Source organism: Anticarsia gemmatalis, chromosome 23 (assembly GCF_050436995.1).
Source record: "Anticarsia gemmatalis isolate Benzon Research Colony breed Stoneville strain chromosome 23, ilAntGemm2 primary, whole genome shotgun sequence".
Lineage (NCBI taxonomy): Eukaryota > Metazoa > Arthropoda > Insecta > Lepidoptera > Erebidae > Anticarsia > Anticarsia gemmatalis.
This window is the reverse complement of record NC_134767.1, coordinates 1,347,910-1,361,649: the sequence shown is the minus strand read 5'-3', so window position 1 is coordinate 1,361,649 and position 13,740 is coordinate 1,347,910. Positions and strand designations below refer to the sequence as shown.

The 13,740-nt window shown below is 34.5% G+C and overlaps 1 protein-coding gene across 1 annotated transcript; it reads left to right on the top strand.

Moving 5' to 3' along the window:
* Nucleotides 1-5,065: 5,065 nt before the first annotated feature.
* LOC142983175 (juvenile hormone esterase-like) lies at nt 5,066-11,188 on the top strand. The gene is made up of 11 exons (XM_076130057.1): nt 5,066-5,201; nt 6,161-6,300; nt 6,654-6,787; nt 7,183-7,325; nt 7,678-7,863; nt 8,130-8,320; nt 8,707-8,875; nt 9,244-9,457; nt 9,934-10,043; nt 10,397-10,535; nt 10,943-11,188. Exons 1-11 carry the CDS (start codon nt 5,111-5,113, stop codon nt 11,127-11,129), a joined length of 1,704 nt encoding a protein of 567 aa, XP_075986172.1. The 5' UTR covers nt 5,066-5,110; the 3' UTR covers nt 11,130-11,188.
* The last annotated feature ends 2,552 nt before the right edge of the window (nt 11,189-13,740 follow it).

The window sequence follows — 13,740 nt, the reverse complement described above, 5'->3', positions numbered from 1 at the left end:
GATTAAAAAATCCAAAGTTCAAGGTGAAAATTTAAAAATACAATCTTAAAGCAATTTGTTTAAAATTTTCCACAACACATAACAGGCTATTCGCAAAATTGAACCACATTACTCTAAATGAGAAGCAGTCACTGTTTTTCTTACCCGAAAAGCCTACTCGAATATTTTTTACGAACGAAATGAAATATCCGTGGAAATGTTTAGCAGACCTTAATAAGATGTAGGTCAAACTCAATTTCGCGATGCCTATGAATCAATCTACTAAAAACATTATTCAATCTACCCTAAGAAAAGGTCAGCAAACATTTTTGTATGTTCATTGAAAATATTTCGTCTGCATTGATATAAATGAAATTATTTTACTCTTGACTGCTTCGATATGTTGATACCAAATGTTTTTGCTTTTCAACTAGTTGAGTTTATTTTCATTATTTTACTAAAAGTGACATACTGAGCTTAAGTTTTCGAGCTGTAGCTCAATTCTCTTCTACTATTGAATACCGACAACCGGCCTGTCATCGAGAAATTTTGTATGAAAATCTGATCAGCGCCTCTGGCGGGCGTCGTGGAAATTATTTTGGCAGTACATCCTAAATGTCAAAATGTCGATAGTAGTAGAGAATCAAGGTAATGTGGTGGGGTATTTATAAATCGTCTCCTGTTTTCTAGCGTTGTCCTGTTTTGCTACATACGTTTTCCAGCCATTCTTCGTTTACTTTACTCTATCTACGAGCTAAGTTTATTAATCAAATTAGATAATTTTAGTAGCTAGCTAGTTTCTCTGTTTAGTAGCTGCAACTCGTAGTATACACATTTTCTCTCATTTTACCTGCGCTCTTTAGTAAAGTTAGAAATTTTAAAATATAATATATCAGCTCAAAATATTATCGTTATCTATTTTACACCTACCTCGATTAACTACATTCATTTTTACATCATTAGCCATGTCTCAAGTCGATAATGAGCAAGACTGATCAGCGTAGCTTGAGGGATAATCTTTGCTACTCAAACACATTATAGATAGTGGCTAATGTAAAAAGTTTTGATCTAAGTATTTTTTACCCAAAGTTTTTAATACTGTTTTTAACAATTTAATGTGAAAGAGAGCATACTTTTTAAGAATTAACTAATCGTCGTCTCAAACTTAGCAGACACGCAAAGTTGGTGGCAAAATATTTATCTTAATATTTTTTTACCGAGCGTTTATAGAATGCGTACGTCGCGTCGTATGATTGAATTATGGGGATTATGAGGATATATATGAGGATAATTATGAGGATATTGATTGATGAGGATTGAAGAATAATAGTGTGCAATATTTGTGTCTTATTTTTCATAATATGGAAATTATTCAAAGTATTCAGTTTCATAAAGGAGCTTTTAGTCAATAAATATGAACTTTACGAGTACTTTTCATGGATTAAAATAAGAGGCATCTCAAATAATTTATTACATTTTGTACTTATAATTTAAAACCGGCGTAGTAATATATTTGACATGCTATAGTAAATACCAATTTGGCAGCTATCGAAACAAATATTTCAAAAGAACAAAAAAGCGAACAGATCCGCAGGCCTCATAATATATAACACTGATGTTTTTTCTCAATCAAAATTTCATCCGGTAATAGTGTACGTAGTCGAAGCCACTCTCCAAATTGGATTCTGGGAAACTCAGTTGAGATCAATTACCGAATTTCGATTCTATATTACCTGACTCAGTGTTGAAGTATAAATATTCGCTGAAAATACTCTGATGGAATAGGAAGCGAAAATATTTTTCATTCATTTTGTAAACTGCCAATTTATTTTTACTTCGTTGTTATTGGAATAAATACAATGTTTATTTTTCATGAATTTTTATTTGTAAGCCGATAGTCTAAAGTTTTATTATAATATGTTTTTGTTTGCTTTTATATTGTGATAGATATTTATTTTATGCTAACTAATTAAAATAAGTCACATGTGACCATTATGCATTCAAATGCTAGAATCAGTGTTCAGGTGTCGTCACAAGATATAAGACTCGGCCATAACTTAAAATGATTTTTCAACAGTCTTTTAAATAGTACTTTTACAAACATACAAATAACGGACAAAAAGTAAAACCAGAGCTGACACAACTATTTGTGGATTGAACAAATATTTGTTCTGTGTGGGAATTGAACTCACGATACACTGGTAGTAGCCTTACGACCACGATAACCACTGAACCACTCACGGAGACCACTCAAAACATCACGATAAACCATATCTTTCATCCAAAATCAACATCAAACAGAATTCAACCATCTTCTACCATCACAAATCGAATTAGGCTAAAGCAATCAATAGTTGCTCTAGCCTTCAACTTTCAACAGATACCAAGAGACACATGTACCAAGTTTGCAGGATCTCTAACGCTTTAAAAGCAATTGAAACTTAAATTACAGCATCAGTGGTAGAAGTTTACCTGTACGCATTGAACGTCGGCAAACACATTAATCATTTGAGTAGAAACTTTGATGTGAAAGTTTAAGTATATCTGGATGATGTTATTGTTTTTACGTGTGGTTATTAGTCACATTTTGGTAGATGAGATTTGAAGAGACGCCCAAAGGGAGATCGTTAATATGATTCGTATATGTGTGTGGTCTTCTGATAGTCTTTTAAAACACAAAGTATATAAATAATCTAAACAAACATGACAAACTATTATTTACAACACTCAGTTTTAATTGGACCGAAAATATAATCTATTAATTTCTATGCAACTGAAAATTACGTAATCAACGGTCTTTAAAAGCAGTAGCATCGCCGAGGCTAGTAATTTAACCACTGAGTCAAGGACTTCAATTATCTCTAACAATGTGTGTATTAATCATTAAGTCTTACGATTTCTAACTATTGCAGTTTCTTTTTTACATAATTATATTATACTAGCGACCGCCCGCGACTTTGTCCGCCCGAAGTTAAAAGTTCCCGTTTCCACAACATTTTTGGTAACTGCTGCACTAATAAATTATAGCTCATGTTATATAGCTTATAGCCTTCTTTAGTAATTGGATTTGAACACTAGCAGTATGCAAGTTAAGCGTCTTCGGGCCCTTAAATTTTCGTAAATCACTCGCTCATAACTTGTTTGCACTACTGGTTAGTGAACGATCAGTGAGTTAAGCAACAGTTAGTGCGGACATTCAAAAGATGGGCATCTGCTTGGTAATAGTAAGCTCAGTATCCCTGTTCCGAAGGGTACGTAATTAGTCGGTTAAACAGTCATTAGGCCAAGCCGGCCGAGGCTTCCTGTACATCTTTGACACTAGGTTGACCACAAACCGTACAATAAATAAATATAGTTCCTAGTAACCTATAAGGACAAAAACAAGTTTAAACTAATTAGAACTAATTGTAAGGTCAAACGTTTAATATTATAATACTGTTGTAATTTTAATTACCTGCATTCTTGCTTTATTTATAACACTTCCAGCGCAATAAAAGCGTATATACGTATAGGTACGTATTTTTATTGCAGTTTTAAATTGCACTAATAAGATAAATATGATATATTGTAACTATAAATTACGAACGTCACAAAAGTTCAAAAATTGACAGTTTAAGAAGTCCATTACGCAATTATTTTTTTGCACCATCACCGATATCATCTGTGTATGTCTTTCTAGGGCGTCTCCTAGGGGTATTTCCATTTACGTCCGCTTAGTAAATTTTATTCGTCATCCTACATTCATTGTCCCTATATGACCACACTATCTAAGCATACCTTTCTCAATCACGCCATCTTCTTTCAAACCACAACGGGTTTTATTGAAACAAGGCAACTCTGTGGGACTTTTTTTAAAGTGTCCAAATGTGTGCACAATACGCAGGTACACTCTTTGTTCCATCACTCTAATCGCCTAGTGGAATAAACAACCGATACGACCAGTGAGAGGTCAGGCGTAGGACCGACGATTTTAGACCGACGTGCTCTCCAAAGCACGGAGGTATACAACCTCAACTACCTAACTTCGGGTAATCTCCGAGAATTTTATAACAGATTTCTCAAAAATTCTTAACAGAATTATTTTTATCGCGACCCAGGATTCGAACCCAAGACTTCTGCGCGGCAGACGCACATACTACCGACCATACCACAAAGGCAGACAATCCCTATTAATCACCAATAAATACTGGTAAACACACAGATCATAAACAAACAAAGGTACAAGGAAAATGCGTATAAACTGAGTAATTAACATAACAAAACAACAGGAAATCGAATGATAACGCTAAAATGTACTCTCATTAAAACTGTCTTGTTAAAAATGCAAATTCTAAACTGTACCTCGATTCTGTACCACTATCGACTACCGACAACCGGCTAGCTATCGAAATTTTGACATTTAGAATGTACTGCCAAAATGTTTCCTACGACACCCGTCAGAAGCGCTGATCAGATTTTCATACAAAATTTCTCGATGACAGTTCGGTTGTCGGTAGTCGATAGTAATAGAGAATCGAGGCTCTGGCTATTGAAGTAAATAGACTTGCTATCAGTTAAACGTTAGATATAACTTTTAACGTTAAATTCCTGCGAAAAATATTAAAAATCTTCCGTTTTATTGCTATTATCAGTTTTATACGTAGGTTTTATATAATGCTTAGCTTTTTGGGAGTAAAAAAGTTTATTTCTCCAAAAAATCATTTTCAGTTTTGTGAATTCTCCAGTATAATTATATATTATATTTTTATTTCAGTGTATTTTCTGGTACATATTATATTTTCTTTATTTTTTTGAGTGCAATATTCACAAGCAAAACAAAACCTAATAACAGGGACCCAAAAGTTGAGTCACAAAAGTAAAAGTTAAAATTTACCACACATAAAAACAACCTAAATAATAAAATAAAAGTTACTATACATTTCAAAATTCGGCAAAAAAAATCAAACTTGAGACAATTAGAGCAACGTCAATAACACTATAAATATTCACGTCATTATCAATTGCAGATAAACAGAAAACCCGCAATGATAAACTTCATATTTTCCTCAATTGAAATTACAATATAAATGAAATCATTCATAACGTCTATTCAGTTATGTCCAGTGCATAGTGAAGTGTAGACATAAGGAAAATGTTGCTAAGAACTTTATTAGTCATAGCTGTTGTGTGCGCGGGAGTTGAGTGCCGTAAAGATAGAAAGAAACATCATGGGGACCATAATCGTAAGAATTTGATTTGTTTTTAAGTAATTCTAACGTATTTTTTGATAATTTACGTAAAGACAAATTTACTTATTGGTTGAACCGTTCGTGAGTTTATCTATTCAATAGCGTTTAAACTCATATAAAAAATAAACGTACTTAGAAACGTTATTTGATGAACCAGTTTCTTCCCGCAAGTCTGTTTTTTAGGACAGTCTTAGAAATTGGATGGTTCAATATAATAATTAAGTAGAATTGCACTATCAAATTAAACGTTACCTTGTTTTGAAAATTTTGCACAAAAAACATTTGCAATATTTTTGACCATTTAGGGGCGGCCTTAGAAAAAGTATTTAAATATTTTATTAATATTTTTGTTGATTAAGAATAGATTAAAATGTCTGTGATCTCTTTAAAATTGGTGCAATAAATACGTGTACCTATACATTTTTTATATTCAGGCGATAATATTATTTTATCGATATTCTATGCTATCTGATGACGTGATGCAAATTGTTTACAAACAAAGATAAATTGACATTTTATTCGCGGAAATATCATGACCTAGGCACTTGAGTTCATTGATAATAGAGACATACACACACATATGTAGGTATTACGTCTAATTACGTAATGTGTATTTAAGTCCGAGTGTCCTCAGCAAGTTTCCTTATAAAGTAGTTCTTGATGACAACCAAGAGCTTGTAATGAGTCAAAGATATTACACAGAAGTTTTACTTGTAGTTTAAAGTTGTATCTCCTATTTTAGGTGAATAAACAACTATAGTCCTCAAAAAATACTTTTGAATAACTCTTACTAAACTTCATCAAAATTGGTTCAGCTGTTTAGCCGTAGAAAAGGTTTATATACAGACTTTTGCAATTCACAATATTAGTACGATCAATAATCTTTTTAACGAAACTGTCTAATCTTGCTACTCCTGCAATTTTTGACTAATTATTTTTCTTTCCTATCACAGCGCAAACCACTAGTCCACTGGTTCGAGCAGAATCAGGCACTTTCCGTGGATCTTGGATGGAATCAAGGCGTGGACACAAAATACAAGCGTATCGCGGTATACGGTACGCTCGGGCGCCTGTTGGAGAACTCAGGTTTCAGGTAACATAAATAATAAATACATAAATAAACTCACGCTTGTTATACATTAAAGTTAAGGCAGAGGTGTATGAAATACAGACATTTCTACATTTCGCTATTAACAATGTAAGTAACAGCAGTAATACTTATACCTAAGGGGCAAACATATTGCTATTTACCGGGGCATGTTCACAAACCTTGGGCTTCTATTAATAAGTATTTCTTTTATAAATAAGAAAAGTCGAATTGCATTGTTCGATCAGGGAATCGAGCCTGGGTTCTCGTAGTCGGCAGTAGAATACACAACCGAACATGGCACAGATTTAGTCAAGAGGAAGAAATGAAGTAAAATGTAATATTTATTTATCTTGCAGGCCCCGGTGCTGATGACATCATATGGTGCCGAAGTAGATGCAACTAAAGATGGACCAGCGTGTCCCCAACCCTCTATCGATGGCTACCCGGTGGATGAAGATTGCCTTCGTCTTAATGTCTACACACGTGATAAGTAAGAACTGTATATGATATTAACTTAATTCCCTAGTAGGATTGACGAGCAAGCGAACGGTTGCATAGACATCAGCCCTTTACAGCATGGTTTTCTTAACGTGGGTATAGTAACGGTTACGCAAGTGATCGATGGTTTGATCTCAGGACAACACTCCATTCGTGACTCCAATAAATTTTTGAAGCTATGTGTACGAACGAACGGTGAAAGAAAACATCATGATGATATCGTACATGCCTAAAATTTCTTTTCATTTCTTGATGATTAAGTACCCAAATTTTACTTTGCCAGTGTGAAAGACTCAAAGCCTAACCTCACCCTCGTTCCGAGATCCTTGCTCAGGAGTGGAATAGTCATGAATAACAAAAATCTTATTGTATGTTATCTTTGCACAGCAAGAAACGCCTGCCAGTGGTAGTGTTCATACACCCGGGTGGATTCTACTCCGTGTCGGGTCGCAGTGACATCTTCGGACCACAGCATCTACTTGACAAGGAAGTAGTGCTCGTCACTATCAATTACAGACTTGGTACACTTGGTAAGTAAAGCCTGGATTTTATAAAACGTACTTAGGTTCGGTATCTCTTCAAATGGAATTTTGATGAATTATATATAGTAGTGTTCTATCGTTATTGTTATCTAGCAAATAGGTTTTGTGAAATTTATTCTTATAAAGTTACCCATTTATTCTATTCACCAATTTAAATTGGCAAAAGTCATCTGTGAAGTGAACCTAGTTATGCAAGTGTTCTTTTAGATGCTATTATTCCGAATCAAAGTTGAGGTAAAATTGAGCAAGTCATGTACCGGAATAAGAACCAACATAATTTAAAAGTTTCCGGTATAGTAAAATGCTTTATTCTAATTCACCAATTACTATTTTTCCCCAGGATTCATGAGTACAGGTGACAAGTACGCTCCCGGCAACAACGGGCTCAAAGATCAAGTGGCGGCTCTTAAATGGGTTCAGCGGAATATTGCTGCGTTCGGTGGCGATCCGAACCTGGTGACTCTTGCAGGGTACAGCGCTGGGTCCTTCAGTGTTATGCTGCATATGATCTCACCTATGTCTAAAGGTAAAGTCATTCAAAGTCTACCTTAATTGTTAATATTGATTCTCTACATTCTTGATGGTTTTTTATATGAAGGTGTTATGCGCATTTGTAATAATAGCACTGTTTTGGTCATGTGTGTTTCTTTAGGTTTGTGATCGCTTAATGTTTGTTTAATTTTTAAAATGATGAAAGTTTTTCAGTTTCATCATCAGCTATGCATTTAAATGATTGTGAATACATTTTCTCTCTTGCATCAAACTTGACAAATAAATTACAAATTTTCTCAGGTCTTTTCCACCGTGCCATTTCAAGCAGCGGCTCACCAATCTCTCAAATCCCGATCCCAAAACATCAACGCCACCTAGCAGTCAGACAGGCGAAACTGCTGAACTGTCCCACAGATAGCTCTAAGGCGATCATTGATTGCCTCAAGACTAAAAGTGCTAAGGAAATCGGAGACTCTTTGGATAATATGTTTGTGAGTATGTCTGCAGACATTAAAGCTATTCAAGTACATATATTATGTATTTGCGAATAAAATTTCTTGACTGATTTTTTTAAATTTTACTGCTTTATTAAAATAGACTTTGTTACGTCTGGTCTTGGTCCTTGAGGATGCCTTAAGAGGTTCTGAAGCATGATACAGTGGTAACTCTAGCGATTCTCAACTGCTATCGACAATCGCTAAGCTATCGACAAAAGCTAAAGTCGCGAGTTCGCGACTCTAGCGGGCGCCTTAGGAACTATTTATGCAATACATTTTAAATGTCAAACTTTCGATACTCTCATAGCACCGTCTGAAGATAATTGCAGTACAGATATTAAATGACACTTAAAATATATGATTCTTCCATTTTTAACCAGGAATTTGGCTACGATCCTGTTCTTATGTGGATGCCGATTGAAGAAGAAGACTTTGGTCAGGAGAGGTTTTTGATCCGCCAGCCGTCTGAATCTGTTTGTAATGGAGAACTACATTCAGTACCGTATATCATCAGCCAGACCAAGGACGAGTTCTTTTGGAAAGCTTATAGTAAGTGTTTTCTACACTAGGTATTGGATATTGGTCTGGTGATAGTAGATCAATTTGCCATATTCTTGCATCAGTTGTGATATGGCTATGGATTTATTTCCATGAGTTTCAACCACCACGCGCGCGGTCAATAGTGTCTGCGATTGCTGCATAAAGGTCTCAGGTGCTATTCCCTGGTTTGACCACCATTTATTAATTTAGTTAGAGATTTCTCTCAACATAGTCACAATAACAATTACTGCCTCTTCAGTTTTAATCGAAGTTGATTTATCAGCGTCATAATATCTTTATGCGAAGAACTGAAATGAAACCTTAAGCTAACTTTTCCACCCATTTCATACATTTCAACACGCAATTTTCCCTTCCAGATGTTCTTCAAAACGAGACCCTCTTCACCCAAATGCATGATGACTGGGATCGAGTCGCACCTATAGCGTTCAGTCTCACTGGCGATACAAAGACCAAGTCGAACAGATTGAAGCAGGCGTACCTGGGTGGCAAGAACATAGCTAATGATAGTGCCACGATTGATGGACTAGGAAAAGTCTATTCTGATGCTATTATTGGATTTGGTGTTCACAGGTAAAATTCTAAAGTTCATTGTTTTTATTACGCCTGTTATACCCGAAGGTGTAGCCAGCGTTCTATAAAATTTAACCATGTTTTTCGATTAACAATTTTAGTCCCATGTAATAGGATATCTTCGCTTATTTTAGACTAGCTCTGACCCGCGTAAAGTTCACTTACGTATTTCTATTAGAAGCTTGTATCAGCGTCACCAACCGCGCCGCCTTTTTATGTTGTGGCTTACGTCAAGATATTCTGTATCTTTGCCATGGGCCTTGGATATAGACTATCACCTTGCAATATCCAAACCTCTTCGGTCGATTTGACGTGAAAGAAATAAAAAGAAATTACATATTTAAGTGCAGGTTATAAAAATAAACAATGGATTATACGTTTGCTTATTATTATCTTTCTTATCATCTACAATCCACATCTTGATATCATATCAGTATATTTGCACATCGCTTTCATATAATATGTTTTGCTTACAGATTAGCTAATCTCATGGTTGCCCACTCGACGCAGCCGGTGTGGAGCTACGAGTTTACATATATCGGGAATAGTAGCCATTTTGTAGACCCTGTGACGGAGAAACCTGTTGGTAAATATGATTGTAAATCGCTAGCTATTGTCTCCTTACGAAAAAATGCAAATTCCATGCATATTATCTACTCTGTTTAATTTTTCAAGTAATATGCTTAAATGCCAAAATTTTTGAATTTGACCATTCACATAGTAAAAAAGAAATAAAGTTTATATAGCGAGAAAGACCCGAGTATAGAAATATAAAACAATTTTTTTCTTAAAAAATATTGAGTTGATATTATCTGACGCCTCCAAAAGATCTTTACTTTCTAATACCAGATGGCTAACTAACTTAAACCTTAACTGGTAATTATTATAAAACCTATTTTTGTGTCCTATCACTAACAACCTCTAATTGTATTGCTACAGGAGCTGCCCACCACGATGACCTTATCTACTTGTTCAACGTGAGCCTCAGCTTCCCTTCTATACCCGTGTCCAATTATAGCGGGGACTCAAATATGGTGGATTTGATGACCGGCTTTTGGCACAACTTCATGGTTCATGGGTAAGACCGCTTCAGTATATTAATTTACATTTGCACACTTTTTTTTCTCACCCTGTATAAAAAAGAGCAGTGATAGCTGAGATTTCTAAGCATGCTCCTCCCACGCAAGTAGTTGATGGTTCAAACCGATGACAACACACAAGCAACCAAAGTTCTTTGAAATGATTGAACGAGTGCTATTATAATTGACTTTAACCGGAACCAACTTTTAACTTGCCCTCCAAAGTACGGCTCAGACGCTCGGCTTAAATACCACTTTACCATCCATCTTTGGTATGACTGTACCACGGGTTCTTTAACGCACTGATCGTTCATTCACCGTTGAGAGGAACTGGCAATAAGCACATCGCTGGCTCCTTTGAAGACTTGACCTAAAAAATACTTATACGTTTTTTTGTTGTCTCCAGAAATCCAAATCCTCTCAATCCAGCCCTTCCGGGAGAATTCTTCAAAGTATGGCCGCCGATGACAAAGGAACACAGCTATTACCTGCCTATTGGCAACAAAAGCCGTCAAGTGCAAGAGAACCTGTTTGCTGAGCGGTACCGCGTGTGGGAGGAATTGTATCCTATGGATTATGCTAAGTGTAGATAGAAATGTAGGAGATTTTCAGTTTAGTTTTTAGTAATAAAATGTTTTTTGCGGATTGTGAATTATTTTGTCTTATTTTGTTCTTTTTCTTGATAAAGCCTGAGGTAATTTAAGTCTTTCTTCTCAAACAAGGAAGAAGGGATAGTTTCTTTGTATTTTCTGAAATGTTAAATTATACGAAGTTAAATTACTCTTCTTCTACCACTATCTGAAAACTGCTTCTAATGCCTTGAAAGGATATGTGTTATTCCGCCGCTGCAAATAATTTGTAACAATACTTTGGAAAGCTATTACGCGTGGGAAGCGACTGTTACTGTTTTACCATGAGACTGTTACTGTTTTACCATGAGAAACTGTAGCTTAAACCGACGGTTTTCATGACAAATCTAATCAAAAAATTAGACAGTAAAATGCAACACTTCACTTTTTTTTTCAACAATATTTTTTCTAAGCTGATCTAGCAAAAAAATAAACAACTGAAAATTTTTCTAAGCTGATCTAGCAAAACAAATGAAAAACTTATAGCGACCAAAGAACTTAAAATACGAGGGTGAAAAGTTATAACAGTTGGGGCGAGAGTTCTCTTTATCGACTACCCTTTAGCTATCGAAAATGTTGTATGAAAATCTGATTAGCGCCTCTAGCGGACGTCGTAGGAACTATTTTCACAGTACATTTTTAATGTCAAACTTTCATGCTCGACAATATTAAATGTAGAGAATCGCGATACAGTTTTACTAAACAGTTGAATAACCAAAACAAATGAAAAACTTATAGCGTCCAAAGAACTTAAAATACGAGGGTGTAAAGTTATGACAGTTGGGGCGAGAGTTCGCGGTGAGGCTGTCGAGATAGACGCAGTATGCTCGTTACACCTTACAAATGTATTTGTAGAGAAGTTATTGAGTAGTTTACGTTTGAATTTTAGTTTTGGATGAATAAACTTGAAATCAATGCTTATTATTTGATACTATAGTAGACATTTTGGTATATATAATTTCGTTCTGAGGATTTCGCAAATTGATGGTTTATTTTTAGGGGGAATATAGCTTGTTACTTATAGAATGATGAAGCATTTTTTTTCAATTGAGACTATTTTGATAAGTCTCTTGAAAAGTATTCCAAATTATGAAATCAACGCAGTAAACGGGATAAATACAACATACTTGATGACTTACTGATTGAAACGTCAAACTAAAATCAAATAAAAATAATAACCATACAACACAAAAGTTCAATGTTCATCAAACGTATTAAACGATCCAAAATTTGATACATTTTAAAGCAAAATAACGAATATAGGTATAACCGAATGTTGCATCAAAAATCATACAAACATACACAACTAATTGTCCACAACCACTTGAAGCCAATACAAGCTGTCTATCAGATCAAATCCCACAGAAGCACGTCTTAGACCCCAAGTCAAGCAACTAATTGTCTCGTAGACAGCAAGACAAATGGTGATTGTCTACAACCGCTGTGTACATTTGCTAATAGCTAAGGATAGTGAAGGGATGCATGAGTAAATAATGAAGGGATCTTAAGGTTTATGATTGTGGAGGTAAGGGTGGAAATGGAATGCTTTTATGGTCCACTTTTGGATAAGAAAATAAATAGTTGTTTATATAAATCGTTAAATGTATTGACTAATGAAGCCTTTACTATTCGAATGATAAAAAAGGCTTAAAATTTAAAGCCTATGTTCACATACGGTTTATATTGTTTTGTCGTGTAATTAATTTACGTGGCAATTTTTGAGAGTTTTAAACTGAAATATCGATTCGAACTGATTGATTATACAGTGCTGAATATTTTTTAATTAAGATTGAATTTTTCACCATTTATCACGATATGTTTGAAATAGTTCGAATGCTTTTCTCAAAACTTATTTAAACACACTTTTTCTTGAAAAAAAAATTCTATACCTAAATATTTTAAACATAAAAACATTTCTTTCTATTTCACTTTTTTCCTTAAGCCTCTAATATACTGTCATCAACAAGAAAACAAGAAGGTCTCATCTGTTTTTATTTTAACGTATCGCTGATTAGTATCAGCGATACGTTAAAATAAAAACATTCATGTGCCAGATAACTTAGTAGTTATCTGGCACATGACACATGCTCCAACGTTTATTGTGTTATGTGTATTGTTTACATACATACTTGTATAGTTATTTTTGTTACAAGAAGATGCAACGATTTTTTGGTCAAATCTAATGGTTTTTTGTTTTGATTTTGCATTGAGAGCGTTTTATATTTTATATTTATAAAAAAAAAACAAACATTATATTTTGTAATTTCTCGATATTTATGAAGAATGAATAAGATAAAAATACAAGATTTTACGTATTTATCGAGAAATATTAAGGAATTTAACAATTATGTCTTTCTATAATCAATAATGGTATACAATCCCATTATTGATTATAGAAATATTATAAGAAAAAATGGCGGTTCTAGCGTACTGAATCCTACATTACAATCGTTTAGGGGTGTTTTGAAAAAAGGAAGCTTGTGTTTGTCACCAAGTCTTGTACTATCTAAATGGCAATTTCGTCAATATTGGCTTTGCACTTTATCCGAGTAAAATTTAACAGACAGCTATAACA